The sequence below is a fragment of the Hevea brasiliensis genome, chromosome 8, assembly GCF_030052815.1.
Source record: "Hevea brasiliensis isolate MT/VB/25A 57/8 chromosome 8, ASM3005281v1, whole genome shotgun sequence".
Classification (NCBI taxonomy): Eukaryota; Viridiplantae; Streptophyta; class Magnoliopsida; order Malpighiales; family Euphorbiaceae; genus Hevea; species Hevea brasiliensis.
The window spans coordinates 23,026,222-23,049,099 of NC_079500.1; the positions used below are offsets into that span (position 1 = coordinate 23,026,222).

The 22,878-nt window shown below is 34.7% G+C and overlaps 1 protein-coding gene across 3 annotated transcripts; it reads right to left on the bottom strand.

Moving 5' to 3' along the window:
* Window positions 1-586: 586 nt before the first annotated feature.
* On the bottom strand, window positions 587-22,250 carry LOC110663522 (methylthioribose kinase). 3 transcript variants are annotated; one of them, XM_021822862.2, is made up of 7 exons: window positions 5,577-5,949; window positions 4,835-5,144; window positions 4,532-4,706; window positions 4,242-4,443; window positions 2,209-2,423; window positions 1,484-1,665; window positions 587-870 (listed from the first exon to the last, which is right to left on the bottom strand). In XM_021822862.2, the coding sequence occupies exons 1-6, from the start codon at window positions 5,760-5,762 to the stop codon at window positions 1,503-1,505; spliced, it is 1,251 nt and encodes a 416-aa protein (XP_021678554.2). In that variant the 5' UTR covers window positions 5,763-5,949; the 3' UTR covers window positions 587-870; window positions 1,484-1,502. The 3 variants fall into 3 exon arrangements, with proteins under 3 accessions (XP_021678554.2, XP_021678555.2, XP_058007461.1); XM_021822863.2 differs by having other exon boundaries at window positions 587-883; XM_058151478.1 differs by lacking the exons at window positions 587-870; window positions 4,532-4,706; window positions 4,835-5,144; window positions 5,577-5,949 and adding exons at window positions 20,972-21,146; window positions 21,289-21,598; window positions 21,875-22,250 and having other exon boundaries at window positions 1,237-1,665.
* Between the last annotated feature and the right edge of the window lie 628 nt (window positions 22,251-22,878).

Consider the following 22,878-nt stretch of genomic DNA (forward strand, 5'->3'; position numbering starts at 1 on the left):
AGTTCTTATAATTTTGATCTTGGCAGAAAATTGAGTTTCTATAAGAGCATAAAATGATTGAAGTAAAGACTGAGTTTCTGATTTATTCTTCATTAAGAACACCCATGCATGTCTAGAATAATCATCTACAACTGTAAGAAAGTATCTATGGCCATGAATGACTGTTACAGAGAAGGGACCCCAGATATCTATATGTAGAAGATCAAAAACAGCTGTAGTTTTGGATTTACTGATTGGAAAAGGCTTTTTTTTTTTTTTTTTTAGCAAGATGACAAACATCACAAACCTGTTCTAAAACTGATGTAATAGAAGGATGTTTATTCTGGATGATATGTAATATAGCTTGTGATGGATGTCCAAGTCTACAATGCCAAAGATTAAAAGGAGGTTGAGATTCTTGCGAAATGGAAGAATCGCAAATGGAATTTATTGTAGCAGATGAAAAAAGGACGGGTGTGGCAGGTTCTACCATTGCATACAAACCATCTTTAACTTCAGCCAAATCAATCCTCTTCAAGGTATTCAGAACTTGGATGAGACACTTATCATATTGAAAAGTTAGAGAACAATGTAAGGTAGCAGTAGGTTTGATAACAGATATAAGGTTGAATTTAAACTCATGAATAAAAAGGACATATGTTAAAACAAGAGAAGAAGAAAAATGAAATTTGCCAGAAAATCAGCTACAATTTGACTACCGACTGATAATTTTACAGTAATTGGTTTAATCATTTTGTAAGTGGTAAAGCTTGAACAGCAGATTTTTCATTGGAATCAAAACCTCCAGAATCTTCAGTCTGATCAGAATCTCCTTCAGAGTCTTCTTTATATCCAGTAATACATGTTTCATGCCATACGCCTTCTCGATACCTGCATTTATGAGCTAAAGGTGGATTATGTTTTTATATGATTTTTTTTTTTTCTAAGACTCGGGTCTAATTTCACTGATATTGATGAGCACATTATGTTCCTTCTCTAGCTTAATTTCCATGAAAAATGCTTTCCGCTTCTAGATTATGTTTTAAGAAATAATTTTACTGACATTGACATCATATGGTAGAGAATTACGTTCTAAGCAATTTCAGTAACATAAAGTTGTAGCCAAAATTGTTTAATGTCAGGTTTAGGGTTGTAATTCTATTTTTCATGCTTTTGTTTATTATTTTGGTGTTGTTTAATAATGTCTAGCATATAATTTAATATTTTTTAGTCAAAATAAAATATACAATGAATGGATTGACAGCAAGTTAGACTAATCATCTTGGCAAATTATTGTTTACAGTATCACAGTAGGAATAAACATAGAACAAAGCCAGATGCATTCTCATCGCTGATGGGAAGATTACTAAGGTTTATTTCTTAGAAATGCTGAAAATATATATTGAAGTTAATTCAAGTAATTTGCTCCTGAAGAGAAGTGCGGAACATGGACTGGAAAAGCTGTATTCGGAACCAAAATCAGTAACAGTGCATAATATTTTACCCAAAAGTTTGTCATGAACTTATGCCCGAATAGCTGACACAACTTCATTGATGGACTGGAATCGCCGCCTTTCTTTGAGGAGTAGTTTTGCAAACTCGAGGGCCTGCCGCTCACATTCAGCTCGTTTGCTAGCATCTTTTATTGATTCAAAATCCTCAACATGGGCAACACCGACAATTCTCCTATCAATTGAAAAAAATACAACAATATCATCATGGTGTCAAATAGGAAGATAGTGAGCTCATTATCAAAAGCTGATTCAACTCAATTTCCATTTCCCCCCGCATTATTCCAACTACTCAGATAATCTTAATCTTTGTAACTTAATAAGATGTTTAGTAGCTCAGATGGGAATAAATGGTGAAGAAGAAGCCATACAGCACATCCAAATTAGTGATGATCTAAACTTCGTTTAGTATTTATCAACATTAGCTCAATAATCTTGCTGAAAGTCTAAAATCCAAAGCAGAGCGCATCCCAGAAACATCTAATTTTAGGGAAATATGATCCTTATCATATGGTTTGTCAGACAAGATCTTACAGATGGGAGAACAAAAAATGATCAATAACAGCAGCAGCAGCAACAATAATAGGCCATTATTCAATTTTAAATCAAATATTTAAATTCCAAACTAGAAGATTCAGATGGTTTTTACTATCCTTTGTACAACTGAAAATGATTCCAGTAGTGAGTTAATTATCAAAGTAGGATGTTGTCATCTCACCTTATCATTTTAGCTGCACCAAATCCAAGGGTGTCATGGAACAAATCTTTCATGTATTTTTCCTGTATAAGCTGCTGAAGCTCAGGGTTATTATAAATTGCTGGAAGATATGCCTCACCATGTCCATCCTTGTGCTTGTCCCAAAGTGCTGTGAATTTTTTGTGAAAAAGATTCCATGTGTCTTCAGTCGTCCTCAAAACCCATTCTTTAAATGACTGCATTAGAATGTGACCTTCAGACGTATACCTCAATAGTAATTAAATAATAAGTACTACAAAGTGAAACCTACAAGGAAGCTGTGAGTCACTTGACAGTCTATAAGCAAATAGAATGATGCAGGAGAGTAGAAAGAAGTTCAGGAATTATCTTGATTTAATTCTTAACTATGACAATTTAGATTACTCTTGTAAATTTTATGAAGTCTTATGCATCTTCTAATTAAAGAATATGGGCTTATTTTATGAATCTTAATATAGCTTAGCTATTTTCAAAAGTTATTATAATTAGATTACAAGTACTTCAATTTTTTTTTATTTGGAATGTGTTGGTGCTTTATTGTTAAAATCTCAAGTTAACTCGTATGATTTTGTAAGTTATAAATACAAAAATAATGGACAACATATTTAGACTTGCAATCAAATAAAACTGAGTTGAAACTGCATTTCCAATGATGAAAAACAATACGGTTTTACAAGTTTTCATGGTAAAATCACACAATTCACTATTTTACTTATTTGAATGTTTGTAATTTACCATATTGATTTTATCATGTATGGAAAATATTAACAATTGTTTACTCAACATCCTCTAAAGTTTTAAGTCACTGATGAAGAAATATCACTGATGCTACAGCCTCAAATTCTTTAAATTACTCAAATGAATAACATCCCAGAAAAAAAAATAGAGAAAGGAAGAGAACACAGCACATAAAATGTGATATATAGAAATTCATATCAGCAATGAACCAAGTTAAAGGCAGTTAAGGGCTACAAATCATCAGGAGTAAAGTAACCGAGAATAAAGTAACAGAGAATATATTTATCATAAAACTACTGTAGACTCCACAAAGAAGGTTTCCTCCTCCCCTTCTGCTTTCCTTTATTTGAAACCTGTTTGAGAGTCAAATTTTGGTTTTCCGCTAGATCTCTCACTTCATTTTGACATTCCTCAACTTCATCCAAAGAATATTTACCAAGGTAAGTTTCTTTATTTAGTTTCCTCCTCCTCCTCCTCCTCCTCCTCCTCCTCAAGTATATTCACCAAGGATGTCCTCCTCCTTCTCAAGAATATTTACCAGGGTAAACTTCTCTTCATCCTCCTCCTCCTCCTCCTCCTCAAGGATATTTACCAAGGTAAGTTTTTCCTCCTTCTCTCAAGTGCTTTCCTTTATTTCAAGCCTGTTTCTCCTCCTCTTCTTCTCTTAACTGCTTTTCTTTATTTCAAGCCTGTTTCTCCTCCTCCTCCTCCTCCTCCTCCTCTCCTTCAATTGATGGTTAATTTTTTTGGTTCAGAACTACTGCTCCTCTTCTCTCTTTTTTTTTTTTTTTTATGTTTTTGCATTCAATTGATTTTTTTTTTTAGTAGTATTGGCAATCCAGCATTTTTTCAGTAAATTCTTGTCATACTATTACTTTGAGCCATCTTGCCACTTGTTTAATAAAAAAATAAAAAAATAAAAAAATAAAAAGATGTACAGAAGAGCTAGCCACAAGTCTGCAACACCATAATTGCATCCACAACAGCAATTGAATAACATGTTGGGGAGAGAGATCCATTACTAATGGCATTTTGAAAATCCAGAAATAAAGAAGAAATGTATGCATGATGATACAACCAAAAAGCAAACAAATGCAGGTAATAACACTCCATTTCAATTGAAATGAACACGTGGACCAGAGCATTCAACTATGCATGGCTTTGAAATATGATAGACACATAAAACACAGATGATGAAATAGGAAATCTGAAACCAACAGCAAAAGAAATAAAAATAAATAAGTAGAAAAGGAAAACCGAACAAGACTTGAACGTACTTTTCGGTCATCTACTAAATCAGCATGGCCATCTTGAGCAAAGTACGCCAAAAACAAGTTTCCAATGAAAGCTCCCACATCAAAACCCATTGGTCCATAAAATGCAAATTCTGGATCTATAACCTGAGTCGAGTTAGAAGTAACCATGACAGAACCTGTGTGAAGATCTCCATGTATTAAGGCTTGGGCTCTTTCACAGAACCTATGATAAAAGCAACTCTAATGGATTAGATAAATAACTAATTAAAACATTTTGCAAAGCAAATAAGCCATGAAGATGGAAACAATACTTTGATTTTAATTCAGCAATTTCGAGCTTTAAAACATTATCCTCACGGACAGCCTCAGCATCTTGATCAAGGTAAGGGGAAGTCCAGTGGTTATATTGAGATACTTTGTACGGGTCAGAAAAAACAACTTGCTCTGTAAGCCTGCATAACTCCACATTCCCACAGAACTCAGCAACTGCATAGAGAATTTAAAGTGAGCATGTTAGCAACATTTCTTCAAGGTTAGCAATGTCCTCACAATAATGAGAAATTGTCCATATAACCAATGAATAAAAATGTACAATAAATGAGAAAAATACTAACCATCACGTTTGTGCTCAGTGGTGGTACGATACAAAAGGGATGTGTAAAAAAGGGTCTTTGACATGTAATCTGAAATATGTTCTGCTAGATGAGGATACTGAATTCCAGCAATTAATCCTTTTCTTAGGATAATATGTGGAGGCTCCAGGTATCGCATGCCAATCAAAGACATAGTTCGGTCAAAATGATAAACTTCAGGAACATGTTCAGGGCACAACTGACCATGCGCTTTAAGTGCCACAGCCTCAAAATAGGCTCTTTCCTTAGTCATGGGCCATGATTCTCCAATACAACGTATGTAAGGAAGGGCCTGCAAAAAAAAATTAAAAAATAAAACACAAGCAACAAATAGTACCTGATGATTGTTTCCAAATATTTTTGAACACTACAATAGTTTAGATCAACCATCAATTGATTCAACTGTAAGCATCTGTCAAAAAAAAAAAAAAAGAAGCTAAATCTATCTTGAAAAGCTTATCTCCACCATCTTCATTGCAGACTTGCAGTGGTTCAGAGACGTCCAAAGCAAAGCTATGAATGTCAATAGTTTCTGATTTTCCAACTCTTAAAAAAAAAACTATTTCCCAGATTGCAACTCCACAACCAATCCAATCAAAAAGTTATACTCTTTCAATTAAAAAACTCAACTAAATTAAAGCTTCTATCTCTTTCTCAGCAGCCAAGCAGAAAAGAAAAATTATCACATAAAACTGAAAACCCAACTCCCAAGTTTCAAACTTACCTGCTTGATGACAAAAGAGCCAGCGGAGCCAACAACAATGAAGACGAAATTGAGATTCCCATCTCCAACTTCTTTGATTTTCAAGTCATCGAAATTATTGCCAAGCTTGTTGTATAAAACAGGCGTGGCCTTGATGTACTCTATCAAAGATTTCTCAGCAAGTGGCCTAAACTCAGAGAACGCCATAATGATCGGTGGTGGTAGTGGTGGTTGCAGCAGTGGTTTTAAGGCAGAAGGAGGGTTTTAACTTTTAAGGAGCAATGTCATTGACTAAATTGGAGGGGGCGTCGCTCATGCTTGGGGGAGTAGGACTGTAGGAATAGTAGCGTGGTGGTTCATTGAACCTGGTCGTTTTGTCATTGATCATACGAGGGTTAAGAAATAGGATAGGCCCGATAGGATAGCTTGTTATTGCAGCACTTCAGCAAATCAATTGTAGCTGTTAGAATGGATTTTTCTTATTTTTTAAATGGTAAGCCAGAGTAAATTTATTGAAAAAAGGGGTTTGAGGCCTAAAACATCAATGGAAACCCAAAACAAAGAAGGCTAAAGAGCAAGCCTAGTTACTCAAAAATCGCCCCAGCCCAAATAAATCAGCTCCCAGTTGAGACTGTTGTCCACTCGAATCCTAGCTTGGAAGACCAAGGAGCAGCGCTGCCGTAAAGAACGAAGGCTCACACCTGACTGGGAAATGGAGCTAATTGAAGACGCTGAAGTCGAATGGATTTAGCAGTGTCTTTCGGACATGGGTATATTTCAAATTGGCTTAAAGCTAAACTTTACCCTTGGGTAAGTTTAATATACCTATTTTTAATTTTTAACTAAATTAGTTTAAAATTATAATTTAAATTTAATTTAGTTCAAAATTAAAAAATCAAAAAAATTAAATTTTTAATTTTTTGATTTAAATTAAAAAATTAAGAAATTTAGTTTAATAATGAAGAAATTAATTTTCTTAATTTTTGATTTAAATCAAAAAATTTAATTTTAATTTTTAAGTTAAATTGAAATTTATGAATTAATTTAAACAAAAAGTTCCAAATAAGCTAAATTAAACTTATTTGCATTTCAAATTTATATGCATTTAAAACTGTATTTAAGATTTAATAATTTTAATGTAATATTAAATAAATATTTTATTATTTAATATTTATATTTATGTACATGGTGTATTTTTTTAATTAATTTAGTTGTATCCCTCTTTTTTTAATAAAGGAAATTTCAATAAATTAAAAATAGAAATACAAGACCATCATTAAAGATAAGGATATAGCCACACAAAATAGCACTTTAATTCCTAATACAATTGTATATTACTAAATTTGACAGAAGCCATTTAAAAAGTTTTTTGTTACCGGCTTATAAGTTCTAGATATAGATTGACTTATTTATTTATAATAATTTTTAGACTTATAAGTTGAAAAAGATAAATTGGGGACTTAATTTTTCATTCTATTACTTAGAAGCCATGTGTTTATTAGTTAATTTAGCCAAATATTTTATTATATTATTTTTATTTAATTTTTTAAAAATTCATCATAAATCTCCTTAATATCCTTTTTAGTTATTTTAATAATAAATGTATTTATAAGCTATTTTTTATCAAATACATTAATTATTTATCAGTTACTTATGAGCACTTTAATCAAACCTGTAGCTATTTAAAATTTTAAGTACTTATAAGCTCAAATTATATAATAAGCACTTATAAGCTGATTTTCATAAGTTAAGCCAAACACCCTCTAAAAAGTACTCTAGTTAATTTTTTTTTTCTTTAAAAGATATAAAAAGTTCTTAAAAAAAATTAAAAGTTATAAGAACTTTAGAGATTTCAAATTCTAATCACTCTATTTAATAATTATAAGATTATTTAATTTTATGGTATTATGAGATTATTTAATTTTACGATGAGATATATTTAGAAAGAGAGCTACATTGTGTAATCACTATTTTTTTAAGTAATTCATTACTTATTTTTTGTCCATTAAATCTCAATTAATTTTAAAAAAAATGAGAAGAATGAGAAATGAAAAAAAAAATGAGAAATGACAAATCCAAACTGTAGGGAATGTATTGATCAAATAGTTCAAATCATGGATATATTTTGCAGGAATTAATATGTTTTTAGCTCTTTTACCTCTGGGACAGGGGAGAAGATAGTAAATAGTGAAGAATTAATTATTGAATATTTTAAAAAATCAATAGATAATTGAAAACTTCCTAAAATCCAGAAAGATCGGACCTATAAATAAAGTAAGTTTAACTTCCTTAATAAAACAGACTATAGCATCAAGACTGAAGAAAGAGACATCCATATCATAAAGCCTTTTGAAACTATAAAACTTTAACTTCTTCTTCTCTGAGTAAACATAAGTCCAAAGGATGTAGCTGCATCCACATACAATTAGTTCAGGTAGGAATAAAGCCCTTAACCAAAGAAGGTTTGAACACTTCTATCTTAACTATCCTTTGAGATGCACGGCTTTTTGACTTTCAAGATTCTCTACTTAGCTCTGTTGAGTCTAGTTTATGTACTGGTCTAATCTCTTTTGAGTGTTGCCCAAAAATTATCTATATCTCTAAATGATAAAAATTTGCTTGATAGTCTTGTTTTATAGATTAAGACTTATAACTATAAAATGCTTCCTAGATCTATTCATGTTGCTTTGATTTTCCTAGGTTTATTAAATGGAATGAAGTATCCCTTCTAGATGAATGGATATCAGAAGGAGCCTCAAAACACAAGTCGGTGTCTCCTCTAAGCTCAAATGCACAGCTTAAACAAATTGCCCAATACTCAAATGGAAAAGTAAAGCTATCTTTTGCTAGAAAATCCATAAGCTCAAGACGCTCTTATGATTCTATCTCCTCTTTTGAAACCATTGAACAAGGAAGAATTTCAATCCTACTCTCCGTAATAAACTTTCCTATTTCCCGAACACCTTCTGTTGTTAACTTCCCAACCACTCAAAAGCATTTTAACCAAATCCCATACTTTCTTAGATATTCAACTTCTGACATACCAAGAACTTCAATGCAGACTGCTAATATTTCCATAATCAAACCAAAACCTGCTTATTCCACTCCTGAAAAACAGCCAATGCCTACTTCTCCAACATTCTTCTCTGTGATTGAGAATATAGATGTTGAAATAAATGTTCTTCAAAAAGAATTTCAAGTTGATAAAGCATATCTTCAAAAGGATTTTTATGCTTCCTATAATCATGAGAAAAAACTTTGGTTTTTTAAACATTTCTTTAACCAGAGACATGAGATCCAAGAAAAGTTTTATGCAATCATTCATGAGCACCAAGCACATGTTTTTTTTTTTTTACTGGTTTGAAATTTATACTTCTGGAAATAATTTGAAATATCCTTTTGCAAAGTCCTTAAATCCAATCTCTGAAATACCTTCCTAGCAAACTTCAAAGAATGAATGGATTCAATCTATTCATCCACCCCTCAGAGAACTCTAGTTTGTACACCACAAAGCTACCCTCATAGCCTCACCTTTTAAAGTCAAAAGTGAGAAGGATACGAACAAGGATCTTGAGAATATCATCCAACGAAACAACTGGACCAATAATCACCTTTATATTATTGGAAACTAGTTAAATGATATTCAAAAGCAAATTCAACATCCCACTATAGTTACTTCATCTACGGGATCAAAGATAAAAGCTCCAGTTTTTAAGCCTTTCGAATTGTCAAAGACTTCTCTATCTCAGTTTTAGTAGAGAAATAAAAAGAATTCCTTCAAGCAATTCAGGGTCGCCTGAATCAACTTCATCCCTCAACTTCAACTAAGTTCAATGTTGTTATTCCAGATACCCCTGAAACTTCTGTCAATGTTATGGAACAGTTTTCTGAAGAAGAAAATGCTTGCCAAAAAGATCTTCCTTAGAAGTCAGCAAAGTCCATTGGCAGAATTCTCAGTAACTCTATTATCTGAGGGCCACTATTCCAAATATCAACATTGAAGACAAACTAAGCGCTCTTTCTCAAAGTCGTTACAATGCTTCCTCTGTCTATGAATGGAATATAGATGGAATGTCTGAGTATAACATCCTCAACATCTTCTAGTAAATGACTATGGTAGCAAATGCCTACCGAACCCAAACAGGCACCTCTGACCAAGCCATTACAGAACTTCTTATTGTAGGATTCTCAGGACAACTCAAAGGATGATAGGATTATTATCTCACTTCTTAGAAAAAAGCTAGAGATTTTAAAGTTAGTAGAACTTGATGACGATCAAGAACCAATCCTTAATGAAAATTACAGACCAATTCAAAATGTTCTTGCCACACTCATCCGTGTATTTACTCTTTATTTTGTTGGAGATCTATTACATCTTAAAGATAAGAATGCTGAGCTTCTTTCTAATCTTAGGTGCAAGAAGCATAGTGATTTTAAATGGTATAAGGATACCTTTCTCACAAGGGTTATGCTTCATGAAGATTTCAACCAACCTTTTTGGAAAGAAAAGTTTCTTATTGGTCGCCCTCCTCTCCTTGGATAAAAGGTTAGAAATAAAATCAAGAAGCACTACAATGAGCAAATTCCATATGATCAGTTAACTTATGATGAGCTCATCAGTTATGCCCACAAAGAAGGTATAAAGATCTATCAAAATCTTAAGCTTCAAAAGCAGTTGAAACAGGAAATGCACAAAACTAAGAAAGAGCTTGGAACCTTCTGCCAACAGTTTGACATCTTTGGTCAAACTCCAAACCTTGCCAAGATTATCAAACCAAAAGAAACCGAAAGCATGGAAAACACTACTCTAAAGATAAACCTTTTCACCAACCAAAAAAGTCTTATAGAAAGAATGCCTGCACTAAAAAACACCAAAAATCTTACCCAAAGCCATATAAGAATCTACTTCCAGAAAAGAGGTTACTTGTTATAAATGTGGCAAAAAAGGTCACATTACAAAATATTGCAAGATTAACAGGAGACTCCATAAGCTCCAACTTGAAGAAGAAGCCTTGTGCAAAATTGAAGCACTTTTACTTGAATCTTCAGACTCTGAAGGCACTGTCTTAGTCTCTTCTGAGGACAACCAAGCCCTTCAACTTGATGAAGTTATTTCTGATTCCTCATCTACTGAAGAACTAGAGAAACAACTAAACATACTTACCAAGGATAAAAAAATTCTTCATCGAAGTAATCAACTACATTCAAGATCCCCCAGTTCAAAAGGATTATCTCACAAAGCTTCAAGAATCTTTTGATACCTTATCTTCCACCACTATTTCTAACTAAAGCCAACAACACCTATGACCTTATAGTCATTCTCCAAAAGGCCAAAACAAACAAAGCCAAAACCCCTACTTCTACTATCCAAGAACTCCAAACTGAGATTAAGACCATAAAATCTTACCTTAAACAACTCCAAGCCAAGTAAAAAGAAGACTCTACCATTATCTAACTTCTTTTTAAGAAATTTTTTGAAGAAAAAGAAGATGAACCCAAGCCTCAAATTGAAGCACCTCAAATAGCCACTCTTAAAGATGTTCCAGAAAATTTTCTCTCTATTTTAAAATAAGTCACTTTCCAAAAGTATTTGATCAAAATCACTTTAAAATTTTCTGATGATTTTAGACTGGATATTGTTGCTCTCTTTGATATAGGCGCAGACCTTAATTATATCAAGAAATGAATAATTCTGAAAAGATTTCAACAAGCCACGAAGGAACGACTCAAAGCTGCAAATAATTCTTATCTTAGAATTGAATCTAAGACTGATGTATATGTTTTAAACAACGGTCTACATATCAAAACTTTATTTTTACTTGTGTATAACATTCATCATATTGTTATACTTGACACTCCATTCATAAATCTTATCACTCCATACACTCTAAATTATGATCATATTTCTACAAAGCTCAGAGGTAAAAGGGTTGTTTTCCCTTTTGTTGAAAAATTCCAAAAAACATCATCAAAGCCTGTTCTGTCACACATTACCCCTCTGTAAGGCATAACATGATCCCGTAGAATACCTAATGAACTACCGAACTTCACCTACCGATAACTCATTAAGTACCCTACAAGGGATTTTAAATAATTTTCTTACTTTTGACAAGTGGTGAGCATTTTCTAATAGGTATTTAAAACATATGATTAAAAGTAAATCTAGTTAATATTTTTGGTCCATTTTAGTTTTCCGCAAATTTTATAAAAATTTTGACAGAGTTCTGTCTGTATTTTGAGAAACCAGTTCTTCAAATACCTGTAAAAAGCACTTCTAAAAATTTTTCTCAACCACTACTTCGATTTCACAATCAAACTCAATCAATTTCACAATCATTTCAATAAATTTCTCAAGTTCAAAATTCAATAATCCTCAGCATACTAGCAATACATTTCATTTAAATTAAATAAAATAGTTGTACTCATATTTCATTAGAGACAAAACAATTTATATACATTCTTACAAAATTTACATCAAAAGAAATACAAACTAAACTTTATTACAAATTTCATACAAATTTTTGTACAAGCTGCTCAAGACCCATTTACATGTCCATACATTTATATGCAATACATACATCAAAAGAAATATTTACAATTAGGGTATAAATTATACCCGATGACTTCAAGCTGAATGATCTTTAATCCTTAGCAGCTCAGTCTGCTGCTCCTCTAGTCTCTATATCTGCGGCATGAGAATAAAGCTATCACGAGTACTAGGACTCAGTGGTGCACAACATACTAAAATAATCTTTATGCAGAATATAAATCACATTTATTCAAAAATTTGACTAAACATGAGCATTAAACACAAAACACGAATAATGAAATTTTAATGCAAACCAAGTTCATTTCGAAGAATCAAAACACATTTCATAAAATCCACAGTTAGATCATGCCATTCGAAACAAATAGAATCTCAATAGCCAGAGGCTAAAGAGAAATCACATCACAAGGCTAGCTAGCTCAAATATATGGATATCCATTCACATCCTCTTCTACTGGCACACCTCAACACTTCTCCAGAGAAGGAATCAAAATTCGAAACGAATTACCCCCACTAGTCATGCTTGTGAGGTGTTCAAATATATGGTCATGACACTGTGGTTTCAAAACTTATCTTAACAATTTGCTAAACATTGTCATTTCAAATATACACAATAACTTTCACAATTTAAATCAAAAGTAAAATGCATATTTCATTCACTTTATCAATGAATTTTAAAGCATAGTGATGTTGTGCACAAACCTCAAGCGAGTCGCCTCTTGGCCTTGACTCGGTTCCTCGGGTTCTTTCCCGGTATTCTTTTCAATTGAAACACACAATTTTACAATGTTTCAGTACTAGAACTAAACATAAATCCAAAATAAATTTAGCTTCACATTTACCTAGCTCTAACGTGTTAAATTCGACGTTCTCAAAATTTTTGTATTTCGGGTTCCTATTCACTACACTATTCAAGTCAAATAGTTGACTTTCTAAGGCTTAATAGGTATGGGAACTCCAACTTCACCCACATACCACATTTTGGTCACTAAACTTGTTGGTTTTGGTTGTTTACTCAACACTTAAGTCTTTTAGGAAAAATTGTCAATTTTCAGTTTTTGGTGTCTCGGTTGCACTGTTCCATTGGTCCTTTTACTGTTGGAATTTGGCAAACCTTCCTTCATAGAAAATGTTCCTTATTGTCTTAAGTGTATTCTCATTTTTGAATCACCCCAATTAGAGTTTTGTAGCTCAAGTTATAGCCAAAATACAATTACTGTTCACGTGCACTGTTCATGCTGCAATTTTGGTTCTGGCAGATTTTTGATCCAATTTCGTTTAGTAATTTGATCAAGTTAAGTCCATAATTTGGTCTAATTTCCTTCATACGAAATGTTCTACTATGTCTTAGGTTTCCATCGGTTCAAGAATCGCCTAAATCGGAGTTTTCTAGAGAGAGTTATAGCCATTGGAACTTTACTGTTTAAATGGAAATCTGCAGTTTTGCAGGTTCAGTAACTCAACTTTGCTCAATAATTTGATTAGGTTAATGGCATAATTTGGGTTAGTGTTCTTCATGAAAGTTTTAGATCTATATCTTGTCTAATTACTGGTAAAATTTTAGGTCATTTTGACCTACCTAGCTCGAGTTATGACCAAATGAACAAATACTGTTCATTTGGTCAGTTTGTCTGATGTGATGCTCTTAACCAACTTTGGTCAATTGGTTCACTAGGTTTTGGTTAGTTTTTGGGCATGGTTCCTTAATGAAAATTGTGTCATTTTATGTCTATTTTCATCCCCAATTGGTGACATATCAATTGGACTTGTAAAATTTCTGTTTTGGTCCTTCAAAGTTTGCTTGGTCATCTTTGCCGTGACATGACCATTTACCCTACGAATTTGACTTCCATTCTAACAATTCCCACACATCTCTTTTGGTCATTATTGACCATTTTTCACTTCACAATAGGTCAAGGTCATCATTTATGCATTTCTCTAAAATTTTCCTCAAAACCATAGGCCTCCAAACCCTAATCTCACGACTTAATTACCATTAGCAATTTCAAAGTTCCCAACTATAATCATTCAACTAAGGGAGGTCCATAACTCATTCAAACCCATTAAATTCATGCAAATCATGGTCCCCTTCAAGCTGGCTGAAAATTCAATAATGGTCCTTCCCCCATATTTTCATTTCATTTCATTAATTCTAAGCTCATTTCAACCATCACATATGCATTTAAAATGGAAAAATGACAAGTTAACATACTAACCTCAACTTAAACACCAAATCTTCAATTGTTCTCCTTCTTTCTTCTTTCTTTCTTGTTCTTAAGTTGAGATTGCAAGGTCTAGTGAGGTTTTTAGGGGAGTTATTAAGGTTGAGTGGAGGAATTAAAGCTCAAGTGCAAGCTTTAATGGAGGATTAGCAATGGTGAAATGAAGGAGGGAGTGGGGTGGCACCAAGGAGAAGAAGAAGAGATTTTTTTATATTTTTTTTCTTTTGTTTTCTTTTATCAATTTTTGCTTATGGAAGACCACAAAAACCTAATTAATTAATTTATTAATTGTACCTTTTATGGCATCATGCATGATGTCATCACCTTTTTTACTTTTTCATTTTTCTCTCTTTTTTTTTTCTATTAGTTTTTTTCTCCGAAATTTTATTTTCTCCGATTTTATTTGTGATTAGGTCGAGTCGACTCTCGGGGTCAATTGACCAAATTGCCCCTCGCCGGTTCATCCCGGTTTGCAAATAATTTCATATTTCTTCCGGCTCCCTGACCTAATTATTTGACTAGCTTAACAGTTCTTTTTCGTGATTTTCTCTTTTCCACTATGTTCATAAGGGTCCTAAGGACTGCAGCTCACTTTTTACGGTTCGAAATTTGAGTTTAAAATGACTTCGCAGACATTCCCGAGAAGGTCACCAATCGCTGTGACTCTCGGCTCGTTTAACTTCTTATGTTCTGTTTTTCTTACTTGTACTTAACTAATTGGCAATTACTAATTATTTGTGTTTATAGCTTCTCTAGTTGTCTTAAGTGTGGTTCTAATCCCCTTAATTGTCCGGACCGACACCGGTCATCTAACGATAAAATCTACAGCTATGCAAGCAGGGTGTTACAATTCTCCCCTTAAATAAAATTCGTCTCAAAATTTTACAGTATCACACTCACGAGCAGTGTGGATCTGTCTCCTTATGTCCTCTTCTCGTTCCCAAGTAGCCTCCTGGCCCGAATGATGGTTCCACAGCACTTTTACCAATGGTATCTGCTTGTTTCGTAGCTGCTTCACCTCATAAGCCAGAATCTCTATGGGTTCTTCTTCATATGTGAGGTCTGGATTTACTTCAATTTCCTCTACTGGTAGTACATGAGATGGGTCTGATCGATACCTCCTCAACATCGATACATGGAAAACATTATGTATCTTTTCCAACTCTGGAGGTAATGCCAACCGATATGCCAAAGGACCCACTCTTTCCAGAACCTCATGGCCCAATAAAACGAGGACACAGTTTCCCCTTTCTGCCGAATCTCATAATTCTCTTCCAAGGAGAAACTTTGAGGAAAACTTTCTCACCCACTGCATACTTAATATCTCTTCTCTTCAAATCAATATAGGACTTCTGACGGTCTGATGCAGTCTTAAGTCGATCTCTGATCACCCTGATCTTCTCCTCAGTTTGTTGAACAATTTCGAGTCCAATCATCTTTCTTTCACCCACGTCATCCCAACATAATGGGGTTCTACATTTTCTGCCATACAAAGCTTCATATGGAGGCATTCCAATGCTTGATTGATAGCTGTTGTTATAAGCAAACTCAATCAAAGGCAAGTGTGTATCCCAACTGCCCTCAAACTCAATCACACAAGCCCGTAGCATATCCTCCAAGATCTGAATTACCCTCTCAAATTGGCTATCTGTCTGTGGGTGGAATGCAGTACTGAAATTCAATCTAGTTCCTAGGACTCTCTGAAGACTACCCCAGAATCTAGAAGTGAACCTAGGATCTGCATGCGACCACGATGGATCGGCACTCCATGCGGTCTCACAATCTCATCAATGTACAACTTGGCCAATCTTTCTAAGCGTAGTCCATCGGATGGCGAAAATGAGCAGACTTGGTCAGTCTGTCAACAATGACCCATACTGCATCATGACTCTTCTGTGTCCTCGGAAGTCCCATTACAAAATCCATTGTTATTCTTTCCCATTTCCATTCTGGTACTGGTAGTGGATGTAACAACCCAGTGGGTACTTGATGCTCTGCCTTTACTTGCTGACAAGTTAGGCATTTAGAAATAAACTCTGCCACATCTCTTTTCATACCCATCCACCAGTAATGCTCCTTTAGCCCTCTATACATTTTTGTACCACCAGGGTGCATGGCAAAAGGAGACTCATGTGCTTCCTTCAAAATGATCTTCCTCAATTCAACATCATTAGGAACACATATTCTGCCCTGGTGTAGCGATGAACCATCATCTCGATTGAGAATTCGGTTTCTTGCCCTTTCGGACTTCTTCCATCGACCCGATACGATCATTACGAGCGACCATTCTAATCTGATCAATCAACACTGGCTGTACATGCCATGCAACTGCTGTCTGCCCATCATCATTAATCTCTAAGCTGGCATGCAATGATCTTAACTCATGTACCAAAGACAAAGGAGTAACTCGTATACTTGCCATAGTCTTGCGACTTAAGGCATCAGCCACAACATTAGCTTTCCCTGGCTGATAGTCTATCAGACAATCATAGTCTTTTATCAACTCTAATCATCTCCTCTGTCTCAAATTCAACTCTTTTTGAGTACCCAGATACTTCAAACTCTTATGATCTGTGTAGATGTAACACTTTTCCCCATACAAATAGTGTCTCCAGATCTTAAGAGCAAACACAATAGCTGCAAGCTCCAAATCATGTGTCGGATAATTCCTCTCATGCGGTTTCAGCTGGCGTGATGCATAGGCAATAACATTTCGATCTTGCATCAATACACACCCTAACCCATTGTGAGAAGCATCACTGTAAACTGTGTATTCTTTACCCGGGGTAGGTAAAGTCAGGACTAGAGCTTCAGTCAAACATTTCTTCAATTCATCAAAACTCTGTTAGCATTTATCCGTCCACTGAAATTTCACATCTTTTCTAAGCAGCTTGGTCAATGGAGATGCCAACATGGAGAATCCCTTCACAAATCTACGGTAGTATCCAGTTAAACCCAAAAAACTGCGAATTTCTGTGATATTTCTGGGTGGCCTCCAATTAAGGACAGCTTCAATCTTACTTGGATCTACCTTAATGCCCTCTTATGATACTACATGCCCCAAGAAAGATATTTCCTTCAGCCAAAATTCACACTTCGATAATTTGGCATATAGCTATTTCTCCCTCAAAGTCTGCAGTACAATCCGCAGATGTCTATCATGCTCTTCTGCATTCCTCGAATAGACCAATATATCATCTATGAATACCACAACAAACTGGTCGAGGTATGGTCTAAAGATAGTATTCATCATATCCATAAGCGGTGGAGCATTAGTTAACTGAATGGCATAACTAGGAACTCATAATGGCCATAGTGGGTTACAAGGCGGTTTAGGAATACTTTGCTCTTGTACTTTCAAGCGATAATAACCTGATCTCAGGTCAATTTTGGAGAACACAGCTGCACCCCTCAACTGATCAAACAAGTCATCAATGCGGGGCAATGGGTATCTATTCTTTATTGTCACCTTATTCAACTGCCGATAATCAATACACAAGCGGAGAGTGCCATCTTTCTTCTTTACAAACAACACTGGCGCTCCCCAAGATGACACACTAGGGCGGATAAAGCCCTTGTCAAGCAATTCTTGCAACTGCACTTTCAACTCTTTCAATTCTGCTGGTGCCATTCTATATGGTGTTATGGAGATTGAGTCCACACCAGGCATAACATCAATTTCAAACTGCACCTCTCTTTCTGGAGGTAATCCTGGCAATTTATCAGGAAATACATCCGGAAAATCACATACAGTAGGGATGTCTCTTAGTGCTGGACTCCCCACTTGGGTGTCTATCACATGTGCCAAGTATGCTTCACACCCCTTTCTGATCATTCTTCTGGCTAGTGCAGCCGAAATGATGTTTGATGGCAGTAAATGCCTCTCCCCGTGTATTACCACATCAGCGTACAAAGGGAGACCAAAAGTGGTATCTTGATCTCTGATCAATCATGGCGTGATGCCTGGCTAACCAATCCATGCCCAAGATGATATTATACTCTCTGAAGGGCATTTCAATTAAGTCTAACATGAAAACATGTCCTTGGATCACCAAAGGACAGTATCTATAAATTCTATTGACCCGGACCTCTTGTCCTAACGGACTAGTTACTAGCACTTCAAAACCCATTTGCACACATGGAACAGCAAGTGAACTGACTATGCTAGCACTAACATATGAATGGGTTGAACCCGGATCAAACAATACAAATACTTCTTGATCAGAGATAGAGAATGTACTAGCTACCACATCAGAAGTCTCAGCCTCTTCTCGCTGTCTCATTGTGTAGATTCTGGTTGAAGCACTTCCTTGTCTGGACCGACTAAGCGTGCCACTCGATTGCAAGCGGTGCCTCTACCTCTGCCTCTTTCTGCCGCCCATTGTGAACCTCTAGGAGCAAGACTCGAATAAATCCTTCAGATAGTAGGAGTGGACCATATCTCGAGCACTAGTGCAGTCTTTAGCTATATGGCCCTTGCCTCCACAATTAAAGCGCGAGCTCCGGTGGCCCAATAACACTCCCCATGAATTTTGCCACAAGTCTTCACGGCGGGCGAATGTGAACCTGCTCATTGTGACCGGACCTAGGGGTCTGTCCAGGAGAATCGGCCCCTACCAAATCTTCCACCTCGACCCCTGCTTTGGGTCCACTAAACTTCTTTTTCTTTCAGGTAGCACGAACTTTGTTCAAGTGATTTTCCCCTTGTCTTTTTGATTTCTCGGCTTTTACGATTTTTCTTTCACTGGGGTTGCTTCTGATTCAATTCTCTCCAGCTCAAGTGCTTGAGACATAAGTTCTGAAAAATTGCTGTGTCGAAATCCCACAACTTGCATCCTTATGCTGGGCTTCAAACCCGTCTCAAATCTCTTGCATCTTGCCTTGCTGGTAATAAGGAGACTCCCAGCATAATGACTTAAGCGGGAGAACTCCCTCTCATACTCTGCCACCGATCGGCTCCCTTGTTTCAAACTCAAAAATTCTTACAATTTCTGATCAACATATGCGTCTAGGATGTATTTCTGTCTGAATTCTCTGATGAAGTCATCCCAAGTCAGTGCTGGTGGTTCAGCCAAGCTGTGGGGGATGGTCTTCCACCAATCATACGCATCCCCTTGTAGTAGCGACACAGAATATTCAAACTTCAGCTCATCTGGGTAGTGTAGCTTCTTAAATACTCTGTCCATTCTTTCAAGCCATTGCTCTGCCTCTAAAGGGTCCACTGTACCCTTAAATACTGTAGCCCCATACTTTAGTAATTTATCATCTTTATGCATTTGGAGGCGATGGTTGTGCCACAAGTGGTTGGGGTGGAGCTTGAACAGGCATACCCCCAGCCATTTGTTGAAACATTGCCGCCATCTGCTGTGCAAACTGTGCAGGGAACTGCGGCATTTGCGGGGCTGGTGCTACTGACCCACTGACATTCGGTAAAGCTGGGGCTTCCCCTTGTGCCTCAGCTTCAACAGACTGCTCAACTGAGCGATCCCCTTCTTCCATTTCAATCTGAAGTTAGGGTATCTCCTGAACAAATAACACATAGAGATTTCCCCCCATTAGTTCATATTCATGATGTAATGCACTGTATGTAATAATTATGGACATTGAGCAGTTATACTTAACAAAGAAAAGACAAATTCACAATTTAAAACATACTTCAAAAACTTGCTCTGATACCACTAAAATATGTCACACCTTACCCCTATGTAAGGCATAATATGATCCCTTAGAATACCTAACGAACTACCGAACTTCACCTACCGATAACTCATTAAGTACCCTACAAGGGATTTTAAACAATTTTCTTACTTTTGACAAGTGGTGAGCATTTTCTAATAGGTATTTAAAACATATGATTAAAAGTAAATCTAGTTAATATTTTTGGTCCATTTTAGTTTTCCGTAAATTTTATAAAAATTTTGTGAGTTCATCTGTATTTTGAGAAACCAGTTCTTCAAATACCTGTAAAAAGCACTTCTAAAAATTTTTCTCAACCACTACTTCGATTTCACAATCAAACTCAATCAATTTCACAATCATTTCAATAAATTTCTCAAGTTAAAAATTCAATAATCCTCAGCATACTAGCAATACATTTCATTTAAATTAAATAAAATAGTTGTACTCATATTTCATTAGAGACAAAACAATTTATATACATTCTTACAAAATTTACATCAAAAGAAATACAAACTAAACTTTATTACAAATTTCATACAAATTTTTGTACAAGCTGCTCAAGACCCATTTACATGTCCATACATTTATATGCAATACATACATCAAAAGAAATATTTACAATTAGGGTATAAATTATACCCGATGACTTCAAGCTGAATGATCTTTAATCCTTAGCAGCTCAGTCTGCTGCTCCTCTAGTCTCTATATCTGCGACAGCAATAAAAGCTATCGCTGAGTACTAGGACTCAGTGGTGCACAACATACTAAAATAATCTTTATGCAGAATATAAATCACATTTATTCAAAAATTTGACTAAATATGAGCATTAAACACAAAACACAAATTATGAAATTTTAATGCAAACCAAGTTCATTTCGAAGAATCAAAACACATTTCATCAAATCCACAGTTAGATCATGCCATTCGAAACAAATAGAAAAATAAGCTACGAAGAAGGAAACAATACTTGGATTTCAATTCAGCAATTTCAAGTTTTAAAACATTATCCTCACGGATAGCCTCAGCATCATGATCAAGGTAAGGAGAAGTCCAACGGTTATACTGAGATACTTTGTATGGGTCAGAAAAAACAACCTGCTCAGTGAGCCTGCATAGCCCCACATTCCCACAGAATTCAGCAACTGCATAAAGCATTTAAAGTGAGCATGTTGGCAAAATTTCTTCTAGATTAGCAGTATGATAACAATAATGAGAAATTGTGTGTGTATATATATATATAACACTAAAGAATCAAAGCAAACAACAAATGTGAGAAATACTAACCATCATGTTTGTGCTCAGTGGTGGTACGATACAAGAGGGATGTGTAAAAAAGAGTCTTTGACATGTAATCTGACATATGTTCTGCTAGATTAGGATACTCAATTCCAGCAACTAACCCTTTTCTTAGAATAATATGTGGAGGCTCCAAGTATCGCATACCAATCAAAGACATCGTACGGTCAAAATGATAAACTTCAGGAACATGTTCAGGGCACAACCGACCATGTTCTTTAAGTGCCAGAGCCTCAAAATAGGATCTTTCCTTAGTCATGGGCCATGATTCTCCAATACTACGTACGTAAGGAAGAGCCTGCACTAGACCACAGCAAAATTTAACTACGGCCATAAATAATACTTCAAGTTTTGTCTCTAAATAATGGTATCCCACTTCATATACAAGTAAAATATCAATTTTGAACGAAAATTAGTTTAGCTCAACCATGAATTGATTCAACTGTAAGCATCAGTCAAATTTAAACAACAGTAAAATTTATCTAGAATAGCTTACTTCTAAAGCAAAACCCAGTTCGTAAATTTCGTCATATAAATAAAACTGAAAACCCAGTTCGAAAATTTCAACACTTGCCTGTTTGATTACAAAAGAACCGGCAAAGCCAACGACGATGTACACAAAATTGAGATTCCCGTCTCCAACTTCTTTGATATTCAAGTCATCGTAATTGTTGCCAATCTTGTTGGATAAAACGGGGTTGGTCTTGATGTACTCTATCAAAGATTTCTCATCAAGTGGCTTAAACTCTGAGAATGCCATAATGATTGGTGGAGGTGGTGGAAGCTGCTGTGGTTATGGGGAGAGAGTAGGATTTTAACGAGCAATGACATTGACTATAATGGAGGCTGCTTGACTCACCCTGGACCCGCTGGTGGTGTGCGAGACATTGGAAATGGGAATACTATTTTGGTTCATAGAACCTGGTCGTTTTGTGATATTTTGAATTTTGCGAGTATCTTACTTGCTGCGATTGATTTGGTACACAAATTAGTATTTGAATTTTTTACTTATTAATTTTTATATTTTATAATCAACAAGAACATTTTTTTTAAAGCATAAGCACAACTTACTTAATTCAATAATAAATACTAAAATAAATCATAAATTTATTTAATTTTATGAAAGAGTAAAAAAAAATATGTTTGTCAAGTGCAATATTTGATTTTTTATCAATAAATTTTAAAAATTATCTCTATTGGCTAAAAATAAAATTTTAATTATTTTTATTAATAAATTTAAAAAATATGCTTATTAGTTAAGAAAAATAAAAAAGTGTAATAGATAAAAATTAGAAATATAATTGATTAAAAAAAAAGAGTAAAGAACGCAATAGATTTTTTTATTTAAAAAGTAGTTTGGGGTTAACTTATTTTTGGGTTAAATGGATTTATTTATGTTGTGTACATATATACATTTTAATTCATGTTTAAAATATAAAATAGTATTAAATTTAAAATTTTTAATATTTACAATTCATATTGATTTAAATAGAGTATTTTTAATTTTAATAAAATTATATTTTTACAATAAACAAGAGAGTTAATAAAATTGTATTGAATTATAAAAAAAAACTCTTA

Excerpts from the sequence above, each read along its gene's own strand:
- LOC110663522 (XM_021822862.2), bottom strand. The coding sequence starts at position 5,762 with ATGGCGTTCTCTGAGTTTAGGCCACTTGCTGAGAAATCTTTGATAGAG. Across the intron at positions 4,707-4,834 it reads CACTGAGCACAAACGTGATG|TTGCTGAGTTCTGTGGGAAT; the intron begins GTTAGTATTTTT and ends TTCTCTATGCAG. Across the intron at positions 4,444-4,531 it reads ATTGCTGAATTAAAATCAAA|GTTCTGTGAAAGAGCCCAAG; the intron begins GTATTGTTTCCA and ends CTTTTATCATAG.